Source organism: Perognathus longimembris, chromosome 12 (assembly GCF_023159225.1).
Source record: "Perognathus longimembris pacificus isolate PPM17 chromosome 12, ASM2315922v1, whole genome shotgun sequence".
NCBI classification, from domain to species: domain Eukaryota; kingdom Metazoa; phylum Chordata; class Mammalia; order Rodentia; family Heteromyidae; genus Perognathus; species Perognathus longimembris.
Window position 1 is genome coordinate 26,522,859 of NC_063172.1, and position 27,355 is coordinate 26,550,213.

The 27,355-nt window shown below is 38.1% G+C and overlaps 2 protein-coding genes across 2 annotated transcripts in view; one reads left to right on the forward strand and one right to left on the reverse strand.

Moving 5' to 3' along the window:
- The window catches only part of Dcaf13 (DDB1 and CUL4 associated factor 13), a 31,862-nt gene extending 17,911 nt beyond the window's left edge, over positions 1-13,951 (reverse strand). Inside the window, exons 1-3 of the mRNA XM_048358464.1 lie at positions 13,819-13,951; positions 6,128-6,327; positions 5,514-5,621 (exon numbers count right to left, since the gene is read on the reverse strand). Coding sequence (XP_048214421.1) covers positions 5,514-5,621; positions 6,128-6,327; positions 13,819-13,888 — 378 coding nt within the window. The 5' untranslated portion in view covers positions 13,889-13,951. The remainder of the gene's footprint in view (positions 1-5,513; positions 5,622-6,127; positions 6,328-13,818) is intronic.
- Positions 13,952-14,217: 266 nt separating this feature from the next.
- Slc25a32 (solute carrier family 25 member 32) lies at positions 14,218-27,252 on the forward strand. The gene is made up of 7 exons (XM_048358465.1): positions 14,218-14,550; positions 18,981-19,131; positions 21,367-21,452; positions 22,740-22,900; positions 24,484-24,597; positions 24,906-25,051; positions 26,166-27,252. The coding sequence occupies exons 1-7, from the start codon at positions 14,397-14,399 to the stop codon at positions 26,302-26,304; spliced, it is 951 nt and encodes a 316-aa protein (XP_048214422.1). The 5' UTR covers positions 14,218-14,396; the 3' UTR covers positions 26,305-27,252.
- The last annotated feature ends 103 nt before the right edge of the window (positions 27,253-27,355 follow it).

A 27,355-nucleotide genomic window follows, 5' to 3' on the forward strand; every position in this document is an offset into this window, starting at 1 on the left:
AACTAATCCCAGGAGATATCCATTTAGGAGGTTAAGGAGGAGGTTAATGAGTTTAAGGCAAGTCTGGGCTACATAGTAAAATTCTGTCTGAAACAACATGCAAATCTCCACCACTAACAAAGAAAAAACTCCAAAGTAATCATACATATGGTATATCTCCAGGTTGATGATCATTATCTTAAATATATGGGACCAGTTGGGGCTTGGAATATTTACACATACCTAATGGGTAATTCTGGGGCTAGGACCTAAGCCTAAACACAAAACTCTTTTATAGGGGCTGGGGATATGGCCTAATGGCAAGAGTGCCTGCCTCGACATGAGGTCCTGGGTTCGATTCCCCAGCACCACATATATAGAAAACGGCCAGAAGTAGCGCTGTGGCTCAAGTGGCAGAGTGCTAGCCTTGAGCAAAAGGAAGCCAGGGACAGTGCTCAGGCCCTGAGTCCAAGCCCCAGGACTGGCAAAAAAAAAAAAAAAAAAAAAAAACTCTTTTATATACAACTTGGCTTAAAATAATTTTATACAATATTTTTTGTAATTGTGAGCACAAAGTAATTTCATAGTATAAAGTTTTGTTTTTTTAACTTCTCTGAATTTATTAACTTGGAAAAAATCATTTCTCATATTACTTCTGCACATTTGTGTCATGAGTTCAATTTGCTTTGTGATTTTCCTGGCTCATTAAAAAAATTATTGTAAAGGTGATGTACAGAGAGGTTAGAATTACATTATTCAGTAATGAGCATATTTCCTTTTGAACAGTGTTACCCCCCCCCCCCATTCTCTGCTTTCCCTCTCCCAACTTCCACCCCCTAAAGTTGTATAGCTCATTTCCAATATAGTTTCTAGTGGGTTTTACTCCTCTACTGTTTCACCCTTTGTCCCAGTTTCTGTGCTTCCCCTTCCCCTCCCCAAATCAATAAACTCATATACAAGATAACAGGTACAGAAATCAAAAACAGTGACAGAAGGGGATAAACCAAACACTTTTGGCATCATGCTGGTGTTCAGAAAATTTTGGATTTTGGAGCATTTTAGACGTCAGATTTTTCACATTAGGGAATTTCAAACTGCTGAACTGTTTTTTTTGTTGTTGTTTTTGGATTGGTTGTGGGGCTTGAACTCTGGGCTTGAGCAATGTCGCTGAGCTCTTCAGCTCAAGGCTAGTGCTCTACTACTTGAGCCACAGTGCCACTTCCTGTTTTCTGGGTGGTTTATTAGAGATAAGAGTCTCATGGAAGGACTTTCCTGCCCCAGCTGGCTTTGAACTGCAATCCTCAGACCTCAGCCTCCTGAGTAGCTAGGATTACAGGCATGAGCCACTGCCGCCCAGTTTGAACTGTTTTAACTTAAAGTTGACATTTCTGTATTACACGTATTGTGTATAGTGCTATGGGAAGATATGCATTTGTTTTTTTTTTCTTTTAGCAAATTCAAGAAGGGAAACATTTCCTGAAACCTTCTTCACAGTGCATAGTAAGACTAGAAAACTAACTGGAGAGAGGTTCTGGTAGTACTAGAATCAGAAAAGAAATTCTTACACTCAGATGTTAACAAATTGAATCCTTAACACCATCCTTACACAATGTGTCTGACAATACTATATATACTTTTTAGACAAGGTCTCAAATCACTACTTAGCTCAGACTGACTTGGACTTATGATCCTCTTATCTCAGTCTCCTGAGGGATTACAGGCATGCACCACTGCTGCACCAAGCCTAACAGGACTATATTTCTACATTTATAACAATTTAGTGCTACTGAAATAGACATCTACTGACATAGACACTAAAACTCAATCCAGGTACCTGTTTCTACTGAGAGCCAAGAAAATGTAATCTAGGTACCCAAGTCTTAGCTGGTTTGTCTCTCCTGATGGATATTTTAGGATGTTATAAAAATTCAGATTGTGTCCTTCTATCTACCTTCCCTAAAGATAGCTTTTCTCAAAGTTTCTGATATCTTATCTCCAAGCTCAAAACTGAAATTCTTTCTGGGTATTGGTGGCTTACAGCTATAATCCTTACTACTCAGGAGGCTGAAATCTGAGAATCACAGTTCAAACCCAGACAAATCCAGAGACTCATATTTCCAAATAACTAGCAAAAAGCCAAAAATAGAGAAGTTCAAGTGGTAAAACAAAAAAAGCTGAGCTAGAATGGAAGGCCCTGGGCTTAAGCCCGAGTTAAAAAAAAAAAACAAAAAAACACGCCGGAAATTCTTTATTATCTCAATTGTTCTATACAATCTGCCTATTGAGTATAAGCCTCAGCAGACCAGAAACAGGTTTCACAACATTTTTCATTAAAAAAAAAAGGGTCTGGCCAGAACAATGTTCCATCTTAGGCACATTTTTTAGGAAAGCTGAAGGACCTGCTGGCATTACAAACTGGGGGCTATCTTAAGACACTAAAATTCCATAGTAAAAGGTTTATCTTTTGTAAGGCTCTACTACTAAACATTTTTTAATGGCAAAAGTTATATCAGCAAATCTTTATCTTTAACAAAATATTACTTAAAAGTCTGAAAAACCTGTCTTGCACGTAGTAATAATCACTGTATTTTACAATAGAATTCCTGAGCTTATTCCTTTGGCCTATCTGAAATTCTGTGTCCTTTGACCAACCTCTTCCCAATTCCCCTGCTCTAAAGCTGCTGGTAACTACTATTCTTCTTTTTCATTCCCTATACAAGTGAGATTATGTGGTATTTGTCTGTCAGTGCCTTGCTGATTTTACTCATTGCATTATATTCTCCAGGTCCATTCACATTGCTGCAAAACAACAGGATTTCCTTTTTCTTTTTTTAAAGATTAAACAGTATTCTACTGTGTGTATATATGTCACATTTTCTTTTTTATCCCTTTGTTCTTTAAAAAAAAAATAGTACTGGGGGGTTGGGAATATGGCCTAGTGGCAAGAGTGCTTGCCTTGGACACATGAAGCCCTGGGATCAATTCCTCAGCACCACATATATAAAAAACGGCCAGAAATGGCGCACTGGCTCAAGTGGCAGAGTGCTAGTCTTGAGCAAAAAGCCAGAGACAGTGCTCAGAGGCCCGGAGTTCAAGGCCCTGGACTTGCCAAAAAACAAAACAAACAAAAAAAATAGTACTGGGGTTTTGCATTCAGGACCTTGTGCTTGCTAGATAAGATCTCTACCATTGGAGCCATGACAAACCCTTTTTTGCTTCTAGTTACCTTTGAGATGGGGTCATGCAGTTTTCTTGTTTGTCTAGGATTACCCTGGATCATAATCCTACCTATGCCTCCCTCATACCTGGGATTATCAGTGTGTGCCACTCTGCCCAGATTGTGGAGATGGAGATCTCACTAACTTTTTGCCCAAGATAGCTTTAAAAAATAATCCTCCTAATCTTCATCTCACAAGTATCTGGGATTATAAGTGTAAACCAAGACATCAGGCCTATACTACATTTTCTATATCCATTTATCTGTGGATGGACACTTTGAATTGTGAATAATGCTTCAAGCAGCCTTTATTCATTAGCATAAAAAAGAATAGGGCTGAGGTATAGCAAGTGGTATACCACTTGCTAGCTTATGCAAAGCCCGGGGTTTGATTGCCACTATTACAAAAAATGATGATGATGATGATGATGATGAAGAGGAGGACAAGGAAAGAAGGAGAGGAGGAGGAGGAGAGGGAGAGGGGAGGAGGAGGAAAGATACAATAAATATTCTAGCTAGGGCTGGGAATATGGACTAGTGGCAAGAGTGCTTGCCTTGTATACATGAAGCCCTGGGTTCAATTCCTCAGCACCACATATATAGAAAATGGCCAGAAGTGGCTCAAGTGGCAGAGTGCTAGCCTTGAGCAAAGAGAAGCCAGGGACAGTGCTCAGGCCCTGAGTCCAAGCCCAGGACTGGCCAAAAAAAATATATATACATATATATATATTCTACCTACAAGATTAATTAATATATCAAGAGGAGGAACAAAATGGGAGAATGGAAACAGTTTTGTTATCAGCTCCACCTTGTCATTTAATTGCTTCTACATGTGGTAATACAATGTTGTACAGTTTACTTCTTCCTATTGATGTCATACTTAGGGATTCAATAATCAGTTGTAATGTTGGTGATGCTAATGTTAATTCTGACTTCCCTCCTAAGATCCAGACCTGCCAGAAAGGTTTATAGACATATTCATTCAATATATTGGCAGTACAAGGGCATCACACCATACTCCTCTTCCTCCTCTACCTCCTCCAAACTTACAGATAATGTTGACTTCCCCTTTTCTGCAATGAATTACCATCTTCCTAGGTTCCTCTCAGTTGTGAAGCCTCCAAAATGTTACAAATTCAAACACCACGTTTATTCTTCCCATGGTAGACTCTACTGCCTATCAAAACCATTGAATCAGCTTCCAACATGATCACTCTCTGCTGTCAAATTAATCACTTCAATGTACAACCCTAAATCTGTTGCTTAACTGTCATAAAACTTTCAATAAATTTAGACTGGTATTTGCACATCAAAGTTGATACCTACATTCTAAGGATTGCTTTTTTTTTTTTGCTGGTCCTGAGGCTTGAACTCAGGGCCTGAGCACTGTCCCTGGTTTCATTTTGCTCAAGGCTAGCACTCTACCACTTGCTCCACAGTACCACTTCTAGCTTTTTCTTTACATGTGGTGCTGAGAAGGAATCAAACCCAGGGCTTCATGTATGTGAAGCAAGCACTTCACCACTACGCCATATTCCCAGCCCCTCATAGCTACATTCTTCACAATAGCCAGAAGGTGGAAACAAAGCAAATGTATACCAATGAATAAATAAGCAAAATGTGATATATTCATGCTAGTGTTAAAGTTATTCAACCTAACAAAGGAAGGACTCTGCTAACTGGAAAAGGCTTTTTTTTAATACATATATAGCCAAGTACACACAAAATTGTTTGATTCAACTTCTATGAGGCACCCAGAATAGTTAAACTCATAGAACCAGAAAACAGAGTAGTGGTTATCAGGGGCTGAGAACAGGAGAGAATGGAGAGTTATCACTTCATGGAATAGTTTCAGTACAGTAAAATGAAAAAGCTCTAGTGGTGGGTAGCGGTGATGGTAGTACAATGGTGTGAATATACCACTGAACTATTACTTAAAACATTAAAATGGTAAACTTTATACTATGTGTATTTTACCCCTTCACACATTTTTAATAATTCCTTACCGACAGATAAAGCACATATTATTCATCTTAATGCTGAAAATTCTCTGTAGTAAGTCAAACTACCATTCTAGGTTCACTTTATTACCACTTCTCAGTGTTCAGTATTATATTAGTTCAGTGATATTAAGTACTTATTTAAGAAAGTAAAAATGTACAAGGCTGGATTACATAAAGAAAACTATGATTTTTCAAGGTTAACTGTACTATGAAACTCCAAAAGGGCTTTGAAACAAACATGAAAATAATTTGTTCAATTAAACCATTCTTATACATGTTAAAAAGACCTAATGACCTAACGGTATTATACTTACAGTAAAAAAAGAAGTACCACAAAAGCGAGTACATATTCCTCGTACAAAACCTTCATGTGCTTGTATAGTACGGATACATTTTCGTTTAGTTAGGTTCCAAATTTTAACCTATGATAAAGTATACCAGAAGGCTTTAGTAAACACAAATGTCAATTGTTCAGGCACAAAAGTACTACATTTGAAGAAAAACAAATTTGACACTGAAAAGGCTATAGATCACTGGCAACTAATACCAAAATCCTCTGTGCAATGTAATACAAAGAAATATATCAACAAGTCAAAAATTCAATCTGTCCTAGTTTTAAGCCCTTTTTTCCTTATCAGAGTAGGAAAGTAAGTCTGAATCATCAATAACATTTGTTAATATTAACCTTATTAATAACCATTAACATCTGAAAAGTTCATTTAAACATTTATTATAAACATAATTTTATTTACTGTCAAACTGAACCTTAAACTATTGCATTTATAATTTCTCAGAACTAGATAAACCACCAAATTTATTATTTCAAAACAGAATTTACTTCTGAGAATTACACTACAATCAAAGTAAAATTTATGGTAAGTAAAAACTAAAGGAAAAATCTAGTACAAAGGTTTAGAATGCCACTTGCCTCTCCATCACAAGCCCCAGAAAGGACAGTAGACAAGCTCTTCGGATGCTTTGCCAGACAATTGACTCCATCTCTGTGACCATCCAAGGAAGCAAGAAACGGTTTTGCAAACACACGTTCCAGTTTTGTAGCATTTAAAGCTCTTACGTATTCTCGTGAGACCTCAAAAGGATGTAAGGTAGGATCATAGTTCCTTGGAACTGAAATAAATTGAATAATCCCTCTTAATAAAACAATAATTCACATTTAATATTTCCTGTGGAAACTTCATTCAGCTGATCACTCAATCTGTTATTCAATAAGGCTCTAATTAGGGATTGTTTTATGACTAGCACATTAATGAAAATTAGGAAAGGTTTACCCATAGTATTTTTTTTCAAAACTACATGAATATACATTTTGCAAAATATTTGAGTATACATGTGACTACACACTCAGTTTTACCTTCTATATATCTTATTCTATTCCAGCTGAGTTGTAACACTTCTTATGCAGAACTTTTGACATATTATTCCTTTGTAATCCTTATGGATAGCAGTTCCTGGCACAAAGTCAGACATGTTACAAAGTACCCTACTAATGTTTGCTTAACTAAACTCTTTAAGATACTTGTGGAGCAGGAACATTATTAATCTCTGGTATTAAACACTGTATTGCTAGACATACATGTTCATGATTATATTATGTTGCTACTATGTACTGAGATCCATATTTGTTGGTTTACTTAAAAATACTGACATAATATTCATCAGATTCTAGTACTGTTCTAAACACCTTATATTAAGTCATTTAATCTCTACTCACTTAATCTCTAATCCTATGGGTTAGGTTCTAATACTATTTCCTACTTTATAGATTAGGAAACTGAGGCACAAAGAGGCTAAATAACTTCCCTATGAAGTGATAGAGCCAGGACCCAATGTAGTCTGGCTCCATGAGCCACATTCTTAACTATTCTGCCAAACATGTAGTCTCAGTTAATAATAACATTTAGGGGGAAAAAAAATTCCAAGTCCACACATCTAGGCACAATGGCACCCCTCTGGTTAGTCTACCTACAGGGGAACCACAAGTAGGAAGAATACAAGCCAGGCTGGCTGGGGGCATAAAGCAAGACCCTATGTCAAAAACAAGCAAAGTAGTGGGGCTGGGGATATGGCCTAGTGGCGAGTGCTTGCCTCCTATACATGAGGCCCTGGGTTCAATTCCCCAGCACCACATACACAGAAAATGGCCAGAAGTGGAGCTGTGGCTCAAGTGGTAGAGTGCTAGCCTTGAGCAAAAAGAAGCCAAGGACAGTGCTCAGGCCCTGAGTCCAAGCCCCAGGACTGGCAAAAAAAAGGTGCTGAAGGGGTGTCTCAAGTGGTTCAGCATGTCCCTTCCAAAGGCAAGGTGCTGAGCTCAATCCCCAGTACAACCAACCAACACAAAGAAAACACCTTAATTTGTAAAAGAAAATGAACATTTTTACCCCATGACTTCAACCTACTATCTCTACTTTTGAATTCACTATCAGGGCTGGGAATATGGCCTAGTGGTAGAGTTGTTTGCCTTGAATTCACTATCAATAATATATTAGTATGCAATAAACCTTACACTTTGATCATTCTTATGAATTCCATCTTCTATATTCCCTATTATCAAAACTCAAAGTCCTACTCATCTTCTTTGAAATATTTATTTATTTTTTGCCAGTCCTGGGGCTAAACTCAGAGCCTGGAAGCTTCTTTTGTTCAAGGCTGGCACTCTACCACTTGAACCACAGTACCACTTCGAGCATTTTCTTTTTCTTTTTTTTTGGTAATTTATTTATTAATTAAACAAAAAAAATTTGACAAGGTGTTGTGCAAAAAGGGTACAGTTACATAGCAGGGCAATGTGTACATTTCTTGTGATATCTTACACCCTGTTTTTCTTTCCCTTCCCTAGGTCAGGTAGACATATATACAATACACAATGTACCAAGAACATATACAGTAGCCAAGTGGCTTACGCCAAAGAAAATTCGCCTAGGGCTTTAAATGTAATGTCGACAGTAGTCTTATATGAGCGTACATACATAGGTTTTGAGCTATTGTATTCCACTGAGAGGTCAATTTTTGACCTTTATATGTTGAGTAGTTGTTTGGTTTTAGTTACATAGTGTTGGGTCGCTGACTCAATCCTGTAGGAAATACCATTTGACAAGAGGTTTTTGGTTTCACAGACCTGGTCTCTACTGTCTCTCTGTCACCCCATCTTAACAGTCATATATCAGGGAGATCATGCCCCTTTGTTTTCTGTGTTCTAGGCTTGTCTCACTCAACATTATTTGTTCGAGTTCTGACCATTTCCCTGAGAATAACAGTATTTCACCATTCCTAATCACTATGTAGTATTCCATTGTGTACAGGTACCATATTTTTTGGATCCATTCATCTGTGAAGGAGCATCTGGGTTGATTCCATATTTTGGCTATTGTGAATTGTGCCACGATAAACATGGAAGTGCAAATGTCTTTTTGATATCTTGGGACCTGCTGTTCAGGATAGATGCCTAGGAGTGGTATGGCTGGGTCATAGGGTAGGTCTATATTGAGCTTTTTGAGAAACCTCCATACTGTTCTCCAAAGTGGTTGCACTAATTTGCACTCCCACCAACAATGGAGAAGGGTTCCTCTTTCCCCACACCCCCTCCAGCATTTGTTGTTGCCTGAGTTCAGAGTATAGGCCATTCTAACTGGGGTGAGGTGGTATCTCAGGGTTGTTTTTATTTGCATTTCCTTTACTACCAGGGATGTTGAACATTTCCTCACATGTTTCTGTGCCATTTTTATCTCTTCTCTTGTGAAGTCTCTCTTTAGGTCCTTTGCCCATTTCCTAATTGGTTTACTGGGCTTGGAGGGGCTTAGTTTTTTGAGTTCTCTGTAGATGACAGATATTAGGCCTTTGTCTGTTGCTGTGCTGGTAAAGATCCTTTCCCATATGGTTGGCTGTCTTTCTATTTTGGTGGCTATGTCCTTAGCTGTGCAGAAACTTTTTATTTTGTAGTAGTCCCATTTATTGAGTCTCTCCCCTATTTGTTGTGCCCCTGGGACTCTATTCAGGAAGTTCCTTCCTGTGCCTATAAGTTCTAGCGTCTTTCCTACTCTGTCCTTCAGTAGTTTCAAGGATTCAGGTCTGATATTGAGGTCCTTGATCCATTTTGAGTTGATCTTGGTGCATGGTGATAGGCTTGGGTCTATTTTGAGTTTTCTGCATATGGCTGTCGGGCATTTTCTTGTTTGTGTGATACTAAGGAATCGAACCTAGGGCTTCATGTATACTACGCAAACATTCTACCACTAAGCCACATTCCCAGCCCATCTTTGAAATATTTACTCATTCTTCCTTCTCCCCTATATCTAACATCTTATTTTGAGTCCTTACTATCTTCCCCTTGGACTACTCTAGTACCTTGCCTACTTGATTTGTTAGAAGTTTACATTATCATCAGACTAATAATCCTACAACATACAATACTCCTAGGCTCACACCTTTAAAAAGCACCTTGAATTAGTAGTCTTTGTGTGCTTTTGATTCTGTGTCCCATTAGTATAGCTTTTTGGTGATATTTTCCTTTCAACATATGTACTATTTAGTGAGACTATGCAATTAAAGATGTTTTTGCCAAGACAAAAAATAAAATCTTGGTTCAACACTATAATAGTATGACAAACTCTCAAGTTTTAGTCCAATTTCAGTTTATTTCAACATTTTTGGCTACCATAGTTGAAACAAAATTTCAGGGAATACTGGCTTTTGCACAGTACCAAGTTAATAGGAATACATGCACACTGGAACCAATTCTTTGTTTTGCACATTTCTGTGATGGATGTGACATCAGTAGCTATGTACCTCTTAAATAGCAGAAATGATTTAGGTAACGCGATACTATGCTAAGGAAGGACTGACTCCTTAACAAGGATAGCAATCCAGTTGGCAATATTCACTAAGTACATCTAATTCTCAACACCCTTTATTAGTTTTAGAAAGTTTATTTCCGAATTTATGTTTAAAAATTTTCTGGGGCTGGGGATATGGCCTAGTGGCAAGAGTGCCACTCATATACATGAGGCCCTGGGTTCGATTCCCCAGCACCACATATACAGAAAATGGCCAGAAGTGGCGCTGTGGCTCAAGTGGCAGAGCGCTAGCCTTAAGCAAGAAGCCAGGTACAGTGCTTGGGCCCTGAGTCCAAGCCCCAGGACTGGCCAAAAAAAAAAAAAGAAGAAAAAAAATTTTCTATTTACTATGATGCAAGCAGTTACTTTTACAACTAATTGGTATTTTAATAGTTAAAAACCAAAAAGTGATGGTTCTGTTTCCAAATAAATGCACATTCATAATTTTATCTATGGATAAAATTATATATATGTGTGTGTATATATATGTATATTTAATTAATTTATTTTTGCCAGTCCTGGGGCTTGAACTCAGAGCCTGAGCACTGTCCCTAGCTTCTTTTTGCTCAAGGATAGCACTCTACCACTTAAGCCACAGCACCACTTCTGGCTTTTTCTATATATGTGGTGCTGAGAAATTGACCCAGGGCTTCATGTAAGCACCTTACCACTAGGCCACATTCCCAGCCCCTTGAAATTATTACATTTCCAGCATGGAGACTTAAAAGTCAGAGCTTCAAGTGACTCTTTGGTTCACGGCTGGCACTTGAGCCATGGCATTTGAGCCATACTTCTAGTACAGCTTTTTTGCTGATTAGAGATGGAGTTTCCAGGACTTTTTTTCTGTCCAGACTGACTCTGAACCATGATCACACAAATAGCTAACTAAGAATGGAAACATGGCCACTGGTGCCCATTTTCCATATAAAAAAATTCAAACATCCATTTTCAAAGTAAAAAAAAAAAAGATTGTCATATTCATACGAAGTACAATATGCTGGAATATTCTGAAGGCAAAAGCAGGTATTGTACTTTCAGCCCTTCACTAGTCTCTGAATACTCAACATATGGCTGAGATGACACTGTCTGTATCAATACAAATATTATCAAATAATAACTTGTTTTGAAGAAACATAAACTGATATTCTAATTTTTCCCCATACGTAACAAACAGTCCCAAACATTTACTTTACAGACCTTTGATTTTACTGGAAGTTCAACCTTCTTTCTGGTTTTCTAGTCTGGCCTACTATTTCTTCAGCTTTGTGCCCTTTCTAGATAGAGCTCAGATCCAACCAAACAGATTCATTCACTGTTACCTCAAATTGTATTTCACTTTCTGTTTGAATCCCTCTATACACTTTATTTTCAATGGAAAAAAAAAACCATTCCAATTTCCATGCTAACCTATCAAAACGCTATTCACTCAAAAATATACACATTTACTTAGCTACTCAGGAGACTGAGATCTGAACTATTTTGGTTTGAAATCATCCTGGACAGAAAAGTTCATGCAATTCTGTGTCCAATTAATGAACAAAAACTTGGCTGGTGGCATTTCTCAAGGTTAGAGCCCCATCAGAGCAAGCAATCAAACAAGTGCAAGGACCTGATTTCAAAGCTGAGTACCATCACTACCATTAAAAAAAAATCAAACCCATACATTTTAAATCTTACATCTATAAAATCTCATATACATCAACCAGCTACATCAGAATTACCAAGAAAGTTTTAGAAACCTATTCTCTATTGCTTACTTCAATGTTTGGACACTGATTAAAATTTACAAGGAAATACCCTTAGCAAGATAAAAAAAAAAAAAAGAAATATGGTAACAGGATTCCAAAACTTAAAATTTGCCATTTTGCTATTAGCACTTTATCAGACCATATAAATAGGGATATGCTGAGAGAGAAAAAAACCTTAAGAAGACTTAGAACTTATTCATTTACGTGTGTGTGTTGGTACTAGGTTTCTTTTCTTTTTGGCCAGTCCTGGGCCTTGAACTCAGGAGCACTGTCCCTGGCTTTTTTTTTTTTTGCTCAAGGCTAGCACTCTACCAATTGAGCCACAGCATCACTTCTGGCCGTTTTCTATATATGTGGTGCTGGGGAATCAAACCCAGGGCATCATGTATACAAAGCAAGCACTCTTGCCACTAGGCCATATTCCCAGCCTGGTACTAGGTTTCTGCTCAATCACTGGAGCCACACCTCCACTTCCAGCTTTTTGCTAGTTTATTGGAGGTAAGACTTTTCTGCCCAGGCTGGCTTTGAACAAGGAACATCAGATTTTAGCCATAGTAGCTATGATTACGAGTGCTCACTTAATGAATTTCTATGACCAGCAAGCTACTCTTCATTCCATCAGATATGCAACTATGTGTAAGATGTTGTCTAAATAATGCATATACAAAAATCATTTTTTCTCTTTCTGTAAGCTTGGTCTGATGGAAAACCTCTTAATCAAAGTAACAATCATGTGATAACACTGACACAAATATGTCATGGGAGCCTAGAAGAGAGATGCTGAAATGGGGGAGGAGGAGGTACATGCAGCTCTAAGATTATTGTTAATGGAAAGATTCCCAGATGAGACAGATAAATTGGGTAAAACATAAGCTACTTGTGGGAAACGTAGTGATGGTGACACTGGAGATGAAGGAATCAGAGTCAATGAAAATGGATGGTGTCAAACTTAAATGAAAAATTAAACATACATTTAAGATATATTACTGTCTATTTGCTAAACCTCCCATGGTATTATCAATACCAAGTACATATTGTATCAATAATTCTTGCCAACTCTGGCAATAACATTCATCATTATCCCAAAAATGTGGTCTTTAGAGCAATTTCTAGATTGCACTTTAAGGAAGCAAATACTTAAATTTATTTTTGACTACATTTTTTTTATAAATTTCCAGTGTCTTCATCTACAATGAATTTCAGCATATATTAATAAAACATTATGCTGAGGAAAAAAATAAGATACATTACTATCTTGTTACTAACACTGTAAAAAAACAACTTGGGAGGGGAGACCTAAAATTTTACATCATGTATGTATATGTGTATGTATGTATAAAGACTACTAAGAAGAGAAATATTGTTCCAGCTTCAGTCACAAATTATACCCCGTCTACATTCAAGATGACATGCTGTTATGTCTCATGCTCATTCTTGCCTTGAAGCCTTTGCACAAGTTCTTTCACTTAGAATGACCTACTCAAACAAGATTGGCCCCTGACATTTAAATATCATATAATTCCTAAGTGGCAAGCATAGGTGAATAGACCAGTCATTACTTTGATTTGATCCATTGTTTCCTCAAACTTTCCGTAAGAGTTAAGGAAATAAAAAACACAACAACAACAGATGGCTTTAAATTTCCTCTTTGTCTCTTCCCTCATTTAGAAGTGGGTGATATGAAGTGGCACAGGGATCAGACCAGGAAGAAAGTTTAAGGAAGCTTCAAGTTAAAGCTTCAATCCACCAGGTCGGCTCATTTAAACTGCACTGTTGAAAAGCTGTAACGCAAAAACCACAGGCGACCAAGGGGGAGGCTGAAGCATCCTCCCGAAAGGAAACTATTTCCCACGGGCCACTAGAGGAAAACCTTGGAAAAGCGACTTCTAAGGTATGTAATTAGCTACTCAGTTCCATAGCTTCGCTTGTGTACACAACGTCGGCGAAGGAGAACCGGGCAAGACCGCGACTGGAACGCCGACCTCTCCCCGGCCCCCTTCCTCCGTACCAACTTGTCTCACCTCTCTGTAAGTCCAACTTGGTTTCGCGGACGTAATTGTCCGGGTTCCGGCTCAGCATCTTCACCTTCATTTTGGCGCAACTGGCCCACCAGGACCCCCACGAGCCTTCTCCCGGGCAGACACCACCCGGGCACGCTCGACTTCCGCCTCGCGCCAGGCACTTCCGGTCACGTGGTGCCGGCGCGCGTAAGCCGGCGGACCCGACCGGACCCCGCGGTGCTCCGTAGTTGCCCGGCGGAGGCTGGTCGGGGGCGGTCCTTCTGCCGGGGCTTGGTCCGTGTTCGTTAGGCGGCTCCAGCCAGTGGCGGCGGCAGGCGAGGCTGGGCGGGGACTGGGCGGAGACTGTCGGCCCGCCTCCACCGCCCGGGGCACCGGCGTGACGCGCGGCTGGCCCCCCTCACGCCTCTTCGCGCCCGAGTCGTTCCCGCTGGGCAGCTGGGGTTCTGGTCCATCCCGGAAGTGGGCTCGGTGCCCGTGGTTCCCTCTCTCGGGTGGCGACCGTCGCCACGGTGGCGGCCACTGCATCTCGTCCCACCTCCGCGGCGCTGGGCGCCGTGGTGCCGACAGGTCCCGAACCTATGACGGGCCAGAGCCAGCCGGCGGCCGGGTCATCGGCGTGGAGCACGGTATTCCGCCACGTCCGGTACGAGAACCTGGTGGCTGGCGTGAGCGGCGGGGTCCTGTCCAACCTTGCGCTGCATCCGCTCGACCTCGTGAAGATCCGCTTCGCGGGTAAGTGTGCACCGCGCGCCGGCATGCTTTCCCTCGCTGTCAGCCCGATCCGGGGCTAAAGACTCCAAGGGAGGCCTGGAAAGGATGCTTCCCTCCCTCGTCCAACTCTGTGGGAATGGGTCTGGCAAAGGGGCTTGTCCCCTGTCTCCCCTGCACTCCTAGACTCAGAGTGGAGAACGTGAGTAAAGGCTGAGAAGAGATTGTCACCTTTGCTTCGCCTACTTGTAGATCATTCTTTCCTGGTGGCTCTTTCAACTCTTAAAGGTTGCCACGTGGTTTGGCGGCTTAAACTAGAAGGAAAGTTCAAGTACTTGAGAGAGATCCCAGTCCTCAGTTGGTGGTTGGGAGTAGGTTTGGGCGGAATTTTCTTGAAGATTTCTTTCGGATGGGTGGTATACAGTGTGATGCAATATCCTATAAAGGGGAAAAACAAAAGCTAGACTCTGAATGTAATTTTAAGCCTATTGAAATTAGCAGAGTGCTTTAGAAGTTCATGTCAGTGGCAGATTCTGAAGATGATTTTTGGTAACTTCATTTGGAAACTCTTTTCTGCCTGGAGAGTTAAATGTGTAGAAGTGGTTTATCGTAGAGTAATTATGTGTAGTTTTGTTTAGTTCACTTGATATGGCTAATCTGTGACTGCTGTCTACGATTACAGAAGTATCTAACAAAGTTCTCGCCTTGGGAAACTTAGAGTCTAATTATAGGTTTGAGACTTACTCATACGAATGATAATTCTAGACATAACAGAATAAATCCAAATGCAAAGTAGGGATACAAATAGTCTCAAGAAAATTATAGATTGCTATGGCTGTATGGATCCATACGAGGTTCTCCATGTAATTAATATTTTTACAATCGGGGAGGAAGTAAGCGACTTCTATGTGAGAAACTAGGCTGAAATTGTGCGTGTTAATCTAGAAAAGATACCACAAATGCCCATAATTTTATGGTGCTTATACATGTACGATCAATTATGATTGTTGACTAGTAAATTTCATTGACAATTTACTGGGAGGAAGACTATGCAAACTAAGAGCTCTGGATGCATTATTTCATTGCCCTGTGAATTGATTATCTCCCTTATTCAGAGGAGGATAAATAGAGCTTGACTATGTTGCCCAAATCACAAGATTGTTTAGATGGGTCTGGCATTGAAACCTAGGCAGTTTAACTTTGAACCCTCTGGCAGTTAACTACTCTGCAATTCCCTGGTATGTAGTGGCTTGAACAAGAATAAAGAATTTTGAACAGGGCTGCTGCGAATGAGGACCTGTGTATCTCTTCTGCAGCAATGTCTAGGAACAAAAGTGGAGACAGTTGAGATGATCATTGAGGAATAGTGTGGTTAGCCTAGTGAAATTCAGATGGTACTAGGAAGTAAGTAGACTTGGTATGCTTGAGGGAAGGGAATTTTTGATACTGAGATGGATGTCACTTTTGAAGTGGGAAGAGTCTTGGGAAACTAGCAGGATACATGGGATGGGATACATGAAGGGAAGGAATAGGACCCTAATTAAAGATCTAAGAGTCAAAGCAAGACTTGGTAGTAGTAGTAGTAGTAAAGGCCACTGTGACTGAAATGATGATGGAAGTAATGGAAAAAAAGGAAATCTGAGGAAGATAAATATTGGAAATAAAAATAATTGAGTGGCTATTAGAATCAATGCTAAATAACCCATTGTAGTTTTTGCACTTTCATATCAGTAACCTCATTTAATAAAACTAGTATCTAGTAGCGGGGAGAGTGGGGGGAGCTAGTTCTGACTATATGTGCTGTGAAACCAAACTTAGAATCTTTCAGAGAGCCAAGAAGTTTGGAACTCAGGGTATTCAGAATTATAGAAACATTAGAAATCATTTCATATGAAGAGACTAGAAAACTAGAGGATCCTGTTTAGCTTGGAGAAAAGAAAATACTTAAAGGTATGTTCAAACGTTAGTTTGAAGTTGTGAATTGGATAATTTGGCATAGCCATAAAGAAAATTTACATGTTAGCTTCCATGTCATGAAAACGAGCTGCCTCATTGTTGGTTGTTCCTAAGGCCAGTCCTAGATTGAATGGAAATTACAGGGAAGCAGAATTAGAACTGGCAAAATGGTGGTTCTATGAAATGAAATTCACTATGACTTAAGTGTGTGAGACAGAGGTTGGATGATAAAAGTTAGAAGATGCACTTATGTTGGGTGGAAAAGTGGAATTAGATAATGACTCCCATTATAACTTTATAATTTTTTTTGTTATGGTACTGCTGTTTAAACTTAAGGCCTCAAACTTGCTAGGCAGTTTCTCTACCACTTGAGTCCAACCTCCAGTTGTATGATGTATTTCTAAATCCTCAGGAATAAGAGAGAACTCCAATGAAGAAGAATGTAAAGATAAAAACAATAGAAATAATAATTTCATAAAACAACTAAGAAGCCTAGTAATGCATAAGTTCAAAGTATGTGAGTGTTTTTTGTGAAGATGTAGAAAGAATAGGACTGTCTGTACTACTAAGGATGGAGCCAAAATGTAGAGTCCAGTAATAAGATGAGCACATAATAGCATTTTATATTTATCTAATGACATAAATAATACTTAATGAGTGCTTGCATTATTCCAGGCAAGATTCCGAAGACTTGGCATGTATTAATTCATTTTATTCTTAGTAATTTCTTTTTATGGCTATGCTGGTGTTTGAACTCATGGCCTTGTACTTGCTAGGCTGACACTCTATCACTTATGCCATTCCTTTAGCCATTTGTAATTCTTAGGGTTAGATTCTGTTACCTTTCCTCATTTTTGGATGAGGAAACTCAGGCACAGTGTAATCAAATACTACTTAGGACCACACAATTTTGTTAAGAATTTAGACTCAGGACAAGAATTTAGACTCAGGACGTTAGTTTGAAGTTGTGAATTGGATAATTTGGCATAGCCATAAAGAAAATTTACATGTTAGACATGAAAATGTATTTGCACCTAACTAGCAGTATATCTCCTAAAAACAAACTAATCGTTCTTGCCTATTACTCAGATATTTAATACCCTAGGATTAAGTAACTTCTCAAAACAATAAAGGAAGCATTGGTTTCTCAAAGAGAAATTTCATTGTGAGGTTACTATTGAGAGAAAAATGGAAAGATCCTTGGAAGAAGTCTTCTGTACAAATTGACACAGAATCCAAAGCATCAGAAAGATTATAAAGTACATGGTAAAACATTTCTCAACAGCCATTTCATTATCTGCTTTTATACTTTTGTATAAACAAAGTCTGTGAAGTGGCTATTTATGCTAATTTTATAAATGCTCAAGCTCAGAAAGATTGAGTAACTAAACTAATAAGGGAAATTAGATGTCAGCCCCAGTATTCTAACAAAGTGTAGTGTACTTTAATCCATTTCATAGTGTAACATTGACAGGTTAATCATGAAAGAAACTGACATTTCCCCTTTTTGCCTGACAGTGAAAAACAGTGATTTTTTTTTTTTTACCAGACTCTATTATGCACAGGAGAGACAAAAAGACATGATATATCACATTTATCGTCTAGATTATATTATGTTTACCAGATTGGCAAGAAACCTTAAAATGCACAACTAGTTGGAAACTAATGCTGTCTTGAAGTAAGAAGATAGCATCAATATTAACTGAGAGAGATGAACAGGTCTAAGAGAGATTTCTTCAACTAAACAAGACTAAAGGTCTTAGTAACTGATAAAAGGGGTAGGAAGGAAAGAGGGTCGTGGGTAGCCCCATGTATGTAACACAAGCACCTATGTCAATAAAAGTAGCACTTGCTGAGTTATACAACACACTAGAAGAATAAGAACAGCTTTGGAAAGGATGGGGGGAAACTAGTTCAGTTTTAGATATGTTCAAGTGAAATTCTTCTCTGTTCTGATTTTGAATTGTCTATGCATTGATGGAGAAGGTACAAAGAAGTTGGGAAAAAATATTTAGTCCATCCTCTACAGATCTTGCTAGCATTCTTGACGTAATTGAAGTACCAGCTAGATTATTTTTTGAGCAATCTTTTTTGATGTTTGCGTTCCTAATCATAAATACTTGCAGCAAAAACAAACTTATTTAAGAATCTTTTGAGTTGTCTGACATTTCCTAAAATAATGTTTTGAGTGTTTTAGTATGCTCTCAATCAATACTTTGATACATTCAGGAATGTATCAAAGTATTTAATGTTCAAGAAAATAGTTTATCTAGGAAGGGTTTTCTTCTGTAGTTATCTTCTTTATATATCTAGTTGTGTAATACCTATGATCATTTTGTTTTTTTGTTTTCCAGGTACTGGGGTCAGACCTAGTGCCTTGCACCCTCTAGGAAACTGCTCTACCATTAAGCTACATCTCTAGCCCAATATCTGTGCTTTAATGTGATTCTGAACTAGAATTTTTTTTCTCACCTAATTTTGTATGTCCTTTAATGCAGTAAGTGATGGATTGGAACTGAGACCAAAATATAAAGGAATCTTACACTGTTTGACTACCATTTGGAAAGTTGATGGACTTCGGGGACTTTACCAAGGAGTAGCCCCAAATGTGTGGGGTGCAGGCTTGTCCTGGGGGCTCTACTTTTTCTTGTGAGTAGATCTGCAAGATTTAATAGTATTAAAACTAAAAAAGTCCTGGCTGTTGTTGTTGTTTTTAACATATTACATATGACAAAGTGGAGTCATTTCATTAGTTCCTCTGCATTAGAAGGGTCAGGAAGCAAAATGTGTTTTTAGTTTCCTTCTCTGCCAGCTATTATTATCTGAGACATTTAGTCTGGAAGGAAGTTTGTAATAGGAAAAAGGTAAAGGGATAAGATAGAGAAATACTCTCATTTTTTTTTAGGTAAATTCAGGAAGGTAAAATGAATTACTTTTGTAATGAAGATGTAATGAATTACTTTTGTATGAATTCATTACTTTTGTAATGAGTTACGTTTGAGTGTGAATTGAATTACTTTTGTAAATAGTAACAGACTAAAAGCAAAGTTTTTAGTCAAAACTGTTTGAAAAATGGCTACTATAGATAATTCAAAATTGTAAAGTCTCTTCAGAAATCCTGAGGTTTTTGTGCTATGTTATTTACTTTGAGTATTTCTAATGGCCAAAATAGACTACAAAAATTTAAATGAGCCTGTTTGTTGTTTCATAGTAGTTTTATAAAGTATTGTAGGAACCTGAAACTATTTTCAAAAATGAATCCTATGAATTCCATTCCCCTTTGGAAGGTCATTCTAATAAATTATTTTCTCCCTTTATAAGAAATTCCTTCTAGAGCATCTCAAAATAGAAATTTTTTTAAGTACCTTAACATCATGACAGTTACTTATTCATCCTTAACCAGAGTCTCAGAATATTTGAGATGGCTTACAGAAAAGCATTTGATACATATGAAATTGGACAAAAAAGGACAGACCTTGGAGTCTTCATAAGAATATGTACCACATGTGATGCCTGGTTCACAGAAAGCACAGGCCAGTTTACTGAAAGAGTTAAAGGCACCTGAGGCATATCTCCTCATATTTGATCTACTCTATCATCCTCCAAACTTACTCACTTTCTTACTGTTTGAGCCTGTCCAACATCACTATTTGAGATAACTTAATGCTTGCCTGTAGGGCAAGGACCACAAAAGTCCTATTGCTGGTACATTCAGCTTATTGAGTGTACAGAGCATAGAACAAAGCATCACGTGGAGGAACACATGGATTATGGGTATGCCTCTGATATCTGAACCTGAGTCCAAGTCCATGAAAGGTTAAACTTCTTTTTTTCTTAACAGATGGCATGTATAGGAAAACATCAGTACCTGATATGCTTGCTTTTTTTCTCTTTGTGTCATATATTGACTTAATCTCTTTCTAGCAGTATCCAACAAAACACTTTTTAAGTGAAAAAATAAAACTCAACGAGTATTATTTAAATACTTTTCTTATTTTCACTCCTGAGACATACTAATGTGTGAAATTGTATATTCACATACATGTATATTTTATTAATTTGAATTGTATATGTTTACCGAGTTTCTAAAAGCAAGCCATATAAAGGTTTATATGATGAACATTTCTTAGAATAGTTTGTTTCATTGTAAAATGTTATTGGTAGTCAGTAAAGATTTAGTCAACTGAAATCTTTTAAGAGGAAAGTGAAAATTAATGTTAAATAAAACAAACCTAATTTGACTCCCTAGCTTTGAAACATTTAGTGGCTATTTTCTGCCAAACATTTCCACCTGATGCTCAACTGTGGCTCAGTTTTTTCTGTTATCATCCATCTTTATCACTTTCCCCATGCTCATCTCATTTTCCATTGAAATTGTTGTCCTTCCTTTTTTCCTTCCTTCCTTAGGGCCTGGAGTTTTCTGCTCAACACTAGTGCTCTACCACTTGAGCCACAGTTCCACTTGTGACTTTTTTTGGTAGTTAATTGGAGATAAGGGTTTCACAGGCTAGGCCTGACTTCAAATCTTGATCCTTAGATCTCAGCCTCGGGAATAACCTGTGTGAGCCATCACCACCTGTCTGTCTCTGTTTCTCGATACCCAACTCAGTGCCACTTTCTACACAAGACATTCTGTGACCTCAATCACAATTTTTCAGTCTCTTAGGAAACTATCTCTGTTGTCTTTTACTATAATGCTTTGTATGCCATTCTGGTCCTTGTTAATCCATTAGGAAAATCCATTGTGTGCTTATCTTATGTTGCAGTTTCATTATGCATTGGCTATTACTTTGGGAGTAGTGTTACTAAGTTGTACTCTTAAGATAGACTTAGTGCTTTATGAAGCCAGATCAAGTTAAAATGCTATGTTTAATTTTCTTTTAGTTATAATGCCATCAAATCATATAAGACAGAAGGAAGAACGGGAGGATTAGAGGCAACAGAATACCTCATCTCAGCTGCTGAAGCTGGTAAGGCAAGCTGTGAAATACAAAACACTTTCCAAACTTGATTTTTTTACCCCTGTTTTTTTTTCAGGCATGGTCTCACTGTGTCTCAGGTTGGCCTAGACATGGCCCAAGTTGGTGTCGCGCCATCCTCCTACCTCAGCCTTCTAACTTAGTTTTTATTTTATTCACTGTCCTACCTCCCTTATAAGATTAGAGTTTAAGTATGCTTATCTGATTACATATTAATCAGTTACTACATGAAATTTCTTATTAATGCTAGTTCCTAATTATTAATAAACAGGAATTATTGATAACTCTGGAGAGGCTAATATTTTAAACTTATTACTAAACAGTAAGGTTTAGAAATGTTACAAATCTCAATAGATTAAGGTGATTTTGTACAGTTTCAGTAAAGTATAATTTCAGTTTCAAATACAGTTTCTTTGCCTTGTTTCTTTGTCTTGTGTATGCATACTGTTCAGAAGGAAAAATAAAGTAAGACCCTTAAGTCTTAATAAATCTAATTTTGATATTCTTGGTTTTACTTTTTAATTTTTAAGGCAAGGGCTAGATACTTACTTGAATAACTAGCCATCAGAGACTTAAATCATAATAGAACTCAATATTTGTTGAACAAAAGGCTCTTTGGGAAACTCTGAAAATGAAAACAGTACTAAATAAAATTTTTTACAAAATTGTTCCTCTGTAAAGAATGTCAAATGTAACTTACTGCATGGCTAGTTTTTGAGGTATAGAGACTACTTCGTTTTGTTTTGGTTTTTGCCAATCCTGGGGCTTGAACTCAGGGCCTGAGCACTGTCCCTGGCTTCTTTTTGCTCAAGGCTAGTACATGAGGTGAGCACTTTACCACTAGGCCATATTCCCAGCCTGGTGTAGAGACTACTTTGAATGGATTTGAGGAAGACTGTGGTAGAGCTGGGGTGCACATATGTGTGCCCATGCATAGATTCATTAGATGCTGGATTCCTGCTTCTCTTCCCCTCATCTTCAGTCCATATAGCTGATGCTGTGTCTGATTCCTAAGGTCTAGAACTCCTTCCCATTCAGGCACTACAGTATAGGCCTCAGTGCTGAGGAGTAAGGACATCTTGGCTATCCCCTCAGACAGCAAGTGTTTTGCATTTCTAGCTCCCTCTTAGTTTGGGCTTTTTTATAGCTACCAAAAACTGTTTGCTTTTGACCCTAAGACTCTGCCTCTGACCACATCCCACTGTTCCACATAAAACTCCTATGTAATCTGATACTTTGTGTGATGGACTGTGCTTAATGCTTTAAATCTGATTTTAGGAGCCATGACCCTCTGCATTACAAACCCATTGTGGGTGACAAAAACTCGCCTTATGTTACAGTATGAAGGTGTTGTTAATGCCTCACCACGCCACTATAAAGGAATGTTTGATGCACTTGTGAAAATATATAAGAATGAAGGTGTGCGTGGATTGTATAAGGTAACAAGTTATTATTAATATATTTCAGATCACTGTAGACTCTGTTTGCACTGGCTCTTGTTTTTGTCTCACTTTGTTTTTCAGACATTGTCTCACTGTGAAGCCCAATCTGAACTTGAGCTCATAGTTCTTTCTTAGACTCCCAAGTCCTAGGAGTAGACTTGTGCCATGTCTGGCATTTTTACTTTCTGCTCATTGGCTCTTTTGTCTCACTTTTGAATTACCTGTATTTAGGCCTAAAAAGAAGCCAACTTTATGCAAAAAATAATTTAATAAAAATGGAGATCTAATTTAAAATATTGAAATGTACTTGAAGCTGTATATGCTCATTTCCATACAATGTAGCTTTATAATACTGGTGTCTGTGAGAACTGTCTAAAACTTTGCCAAGTTTCACACTTCCCTCCTTTCTACTTTCAAGTCCACCCCTTGCTTATCCTCATAAGAAATATTTTTTAACCACATATAGTTTAAAATCAAAATTAGATATGATGAATTTGTTTCTCAGGAATTGTGAAGTAGCTTTTAAAATCATTACAAAGTTGATACTATGGATTACTAAAAAATAGGCAAAAATTTTTAGAATGTACCAGGTACCTGTAGTTTATTCCTATAATCCTAGCTACTGGGGAGGCTGAGTTCTAAGGATCACAGCTTCTAAGGATCAAGCTAGAGGTCAAAGCATGGTTTGAGTGGTAGAATACTGTCCACAGTGAGTGAAAAACCATAGCAAGAATGTAAGACTTGGGTGGAATTCAAGCTTTTTGTTGTTGTTGTTTTATTTGTTTGTTTCTTTTTTGCCAGTCCTGGGGCTTGAACTCAGGGCCTGAGCACTGTCCCTGGCTTCGTTGCTCGAGGCTAGCACTCTACAACTTGAGCCACAGGGGCTGGGAATATGGCCTAGTGGCAAGAGTGTTTGCCTTGTATACATGAAGCCCTGGGTTCGATTCCTCAGCACTACATATACAAAAAATGGCCAGAAGTGGCGCTGTGGCTCAAGTGGCAGAATGCTAGCCTTGAGCAAAAAGAAGCCAGGAACAGTGCTCAGGCCCTGAGTCCAAGGCCCAGGACTGGTAAAAAAAAAAAACAAACTTGAGCCACAGTGCCACTTCTGGCTCTTTCTATATATGTGGTGCTGAGGAATCAAACCCAGGGCTTCATGTATATGAGGCAAGCACTTTACCACTAGGCCTTATTTCCAGCCCCGAATTGAAGCCTTTTTTATTTGTTTTAAAAAAGGTGTATTTTTCTTTGATCATTTTTTGCTTTCTTTTAGAATACCGTGCTTAGTCCATTGAAATATCACTACCTTTACTATCTTAACTGAATTTCACTTTCTATTTATAACTCAATTCTCAGTAGTATGAGCCTTTATGTTAATGTCCATACTGTTCAAAGATTAAGTTAATGAAAATCCAAGCCTAAAAAGGTAGAAAAATACTGTTTTTGACACCATATAAAATGTAATTTATACAAAGTATAATTTGCTTAAAGTTCTATTTTAAGTTGTCAAAATATTTTACTTAAATAAACCTTGCTTTAAAAGTTGTTTAGTTTGGTGTGTTTTAAATCTTCCCTTTCAGGGTTTTGTTCCTGGGCTCTTTGGAACATCACATGGTGCCCTTCAGTTTATGGCATATGAATTGCTGAAGGTGAAATACAATCAGCATGTCAGTAGATTACCAGAAGCCCAGTTGGTAAGATGATTCTTGTAGAAATGACGCCACTTACTTGTATGGACATTTAGTAGGAATATTTTTCATATGCTTGCTTCATGAAATATTGCTATGATAATGAGTACTGACTCTACCACTAATTTAGCCCATGGTTAAATATTGCATAAGCTGTGGTATACAAATATTGAAACTAGAACCCCATGTAATACAGGGTTCGTATTAAGAAAGGAGACAGTATTTTTCATGTAAAGATTCATTAAATTTTTTCATGTAATTTTTACCCCTGTATTTTTGAAGAAAACTACGAATGTTTTCTGTTGTCATTCTAGAGCACAGCAGAGTATATATCTGTTGCGGCACTGTCCAAAATATTTGCTGTGGCAGCAACATATCCATATCAAGTTGTGAGAGCCCGTCTTCAGGATCAACACATGTTTTACAGTGGTGTAGTGGATGTAATAACAAAGACATGGAGGTGAGTGCATGGGGAATATCAGAGTTGCTCTGAAAGAGCATCTTGTATGTCTTATAGGCCACTACAGTATTATCTTTGTAACAAAAGTCAACTTGCTCTAGTAAAAGCATGGCGGGGGTTCCTGCTTTCCCATATATTACACATATGTCCTTGAACTACATCTCTCAGGCTTGATCTTCATTTGTAAAGTCAGACTATCATGGCTGACAGAGACAATGGATTTGAGGAAGACTGTGGTAGAGCTGGGGTGGACATATGTGTGCTCATGCATAGGTTCATGAGGTGCTGGATTCCTGCTTCTCTTCCCCTCATCTTCAGTCCATCTAGTTGATGCTGTGTCTGATTCCTAATGTCTAGATCTCCTTCCCATTCAGGCTCTACAGTAGGCCTGCGTGTTGAGGAGTAGACATCTTGGCTATCCTCTCAGAAGCAAAGTGTTTCACATTTCCAGCTCCCTCTTAGTTTGGCCTTTTTTTTTTTTTTATAAAAATGTAGAACACATTAAAGTACTTAGGTAGTACAAAATGTGTGATATTGAACACAGAAGCCACAAACCTAGTTTAAAACATTCAAGAAGACCCATACTTGGTACTGACTCTAGAACTTTTTCACATACTTCTTATCTCCATGCATGGAAGACATCCTTGTTCTTCAGCATGAGAGGAGTTAAATAATTATGGGTAGACATTGCCATATGTCCATTTTATTCTAAAAGGTTAATAGTGTTTATTTTGGTATGTACTGTTGCATCACATTTATATAACTTGAGATTTTTGCTACCTACATTTGATCAGTTAAAACTCCTGCATGGGCTGGGAATGTGGCCTAGTGATGTAGAGTGCTTGCCTAGCATACATGAAGCCGTGGGTTCAATTACTCAGCACTAAATATACAGAAAAAGCCGGAAGTAGTGCTGTGCTTCAAGTGGTAGAGTGCTAGCCTTGAGCAAAAAGAAGCCAGGGACTTATAAACTATATTACCTCAGAACATTGTAAACATGGACGTAACTGCTTAAATTTGACTGCTTATTCCCTGTTTTATATCTGTTAAATGTGTTTTTTTTAAGCTTCCTACTTAAGAAATTAAGCATTTATCTATTTTCTTCCTTCTGCAGGAAAGAAGGCATTGGTGGATTTTACAAAGGAATTGCCCCCAATTTGATTAGAGTAACTCCAGCCTGCTGTATTACCTTTGTAGTATATGAAAATGTCTCCCATTTTTTACTTGACTTTAGAGGAAACAAAGTAAGCTAAAAGAAGATAATTCCAATTTCTCCACCCAGACTATGAGTTCCTTTGTGCTTGAGACATGAAACTGAGAAGAATGCTGCACAGCCACGTGGCTCATAATCAGAATTTATCTATAATCATTAGAAGTCAAAGAACTGCCAAGTCTTCTCCATGTTTCCTGCTTCTTTGCTTCTCCATATATGTGGGCCCAGGCTGCCTCTACCTGTAATGGCTGCATCACATAATGTTCAAACTGGAACAATGTGTAGAATTTCACAGATTTGACCATTTCATTGTCTAGTACAAACATTTGTGAAATGCAGCATTTGTAAATAAGATTAGATAAATACCCCTTTTCTGAACTCTTTTGCCTACATAGGCTTTAAAATGGACTTTTGTGCAATAGAAAGGAAATGGCTTCTTACAAAATTGTCATTATTTAAGGGTAAATTAAACTTTGAAGATTTACTAAATAAGGTGTTGCTCAAGTTCTGACCATTTTCAGTGAAGATATTTTTGTGAGATTAAAAAGTCTGCTGAACATTTACTGTAGTTTTAATCCAACTAGAGCACACTAACTTTGGAAATTGAAGAAGTTACGTACTTCTCTGAGAAATACTTAACATCTTTTATCATTCCACTGCTGATTTTTCCCCCAGAGGCTCTCCTATAATTTAAAATGTAACCTTGGATCCAGTTCTTTTTTTGGTCATAAGTAGTGTAGTTCAAAGTTATAAAATCTGAAATCCTAGGATATGAATTATCAGAGATGCTAAATAGATCACTTTTCACAGATGCTTGAATGTTGGAGGTGTGTTTATATAAAAATACAGAATAGAAAGCTGGACACCAGTGGCTCATACCTATAATCCTACCTACTCAGGAGGCTAAAATCTGATGTTCATGCTCCAAAGCCGGCTCAGGCAAGAAAAACTGAGAGTCTTATCTCCAATTAACCACAAAAACAACAACAACAACACAACCAGATGTAAAGCTTCAGCTTGAGTGGTAGAACACTAACTTTGAGCAAAAAAGCTTAGGGACAGTGCCCAGGCCCTGAGTTTAAGCCTCAGGA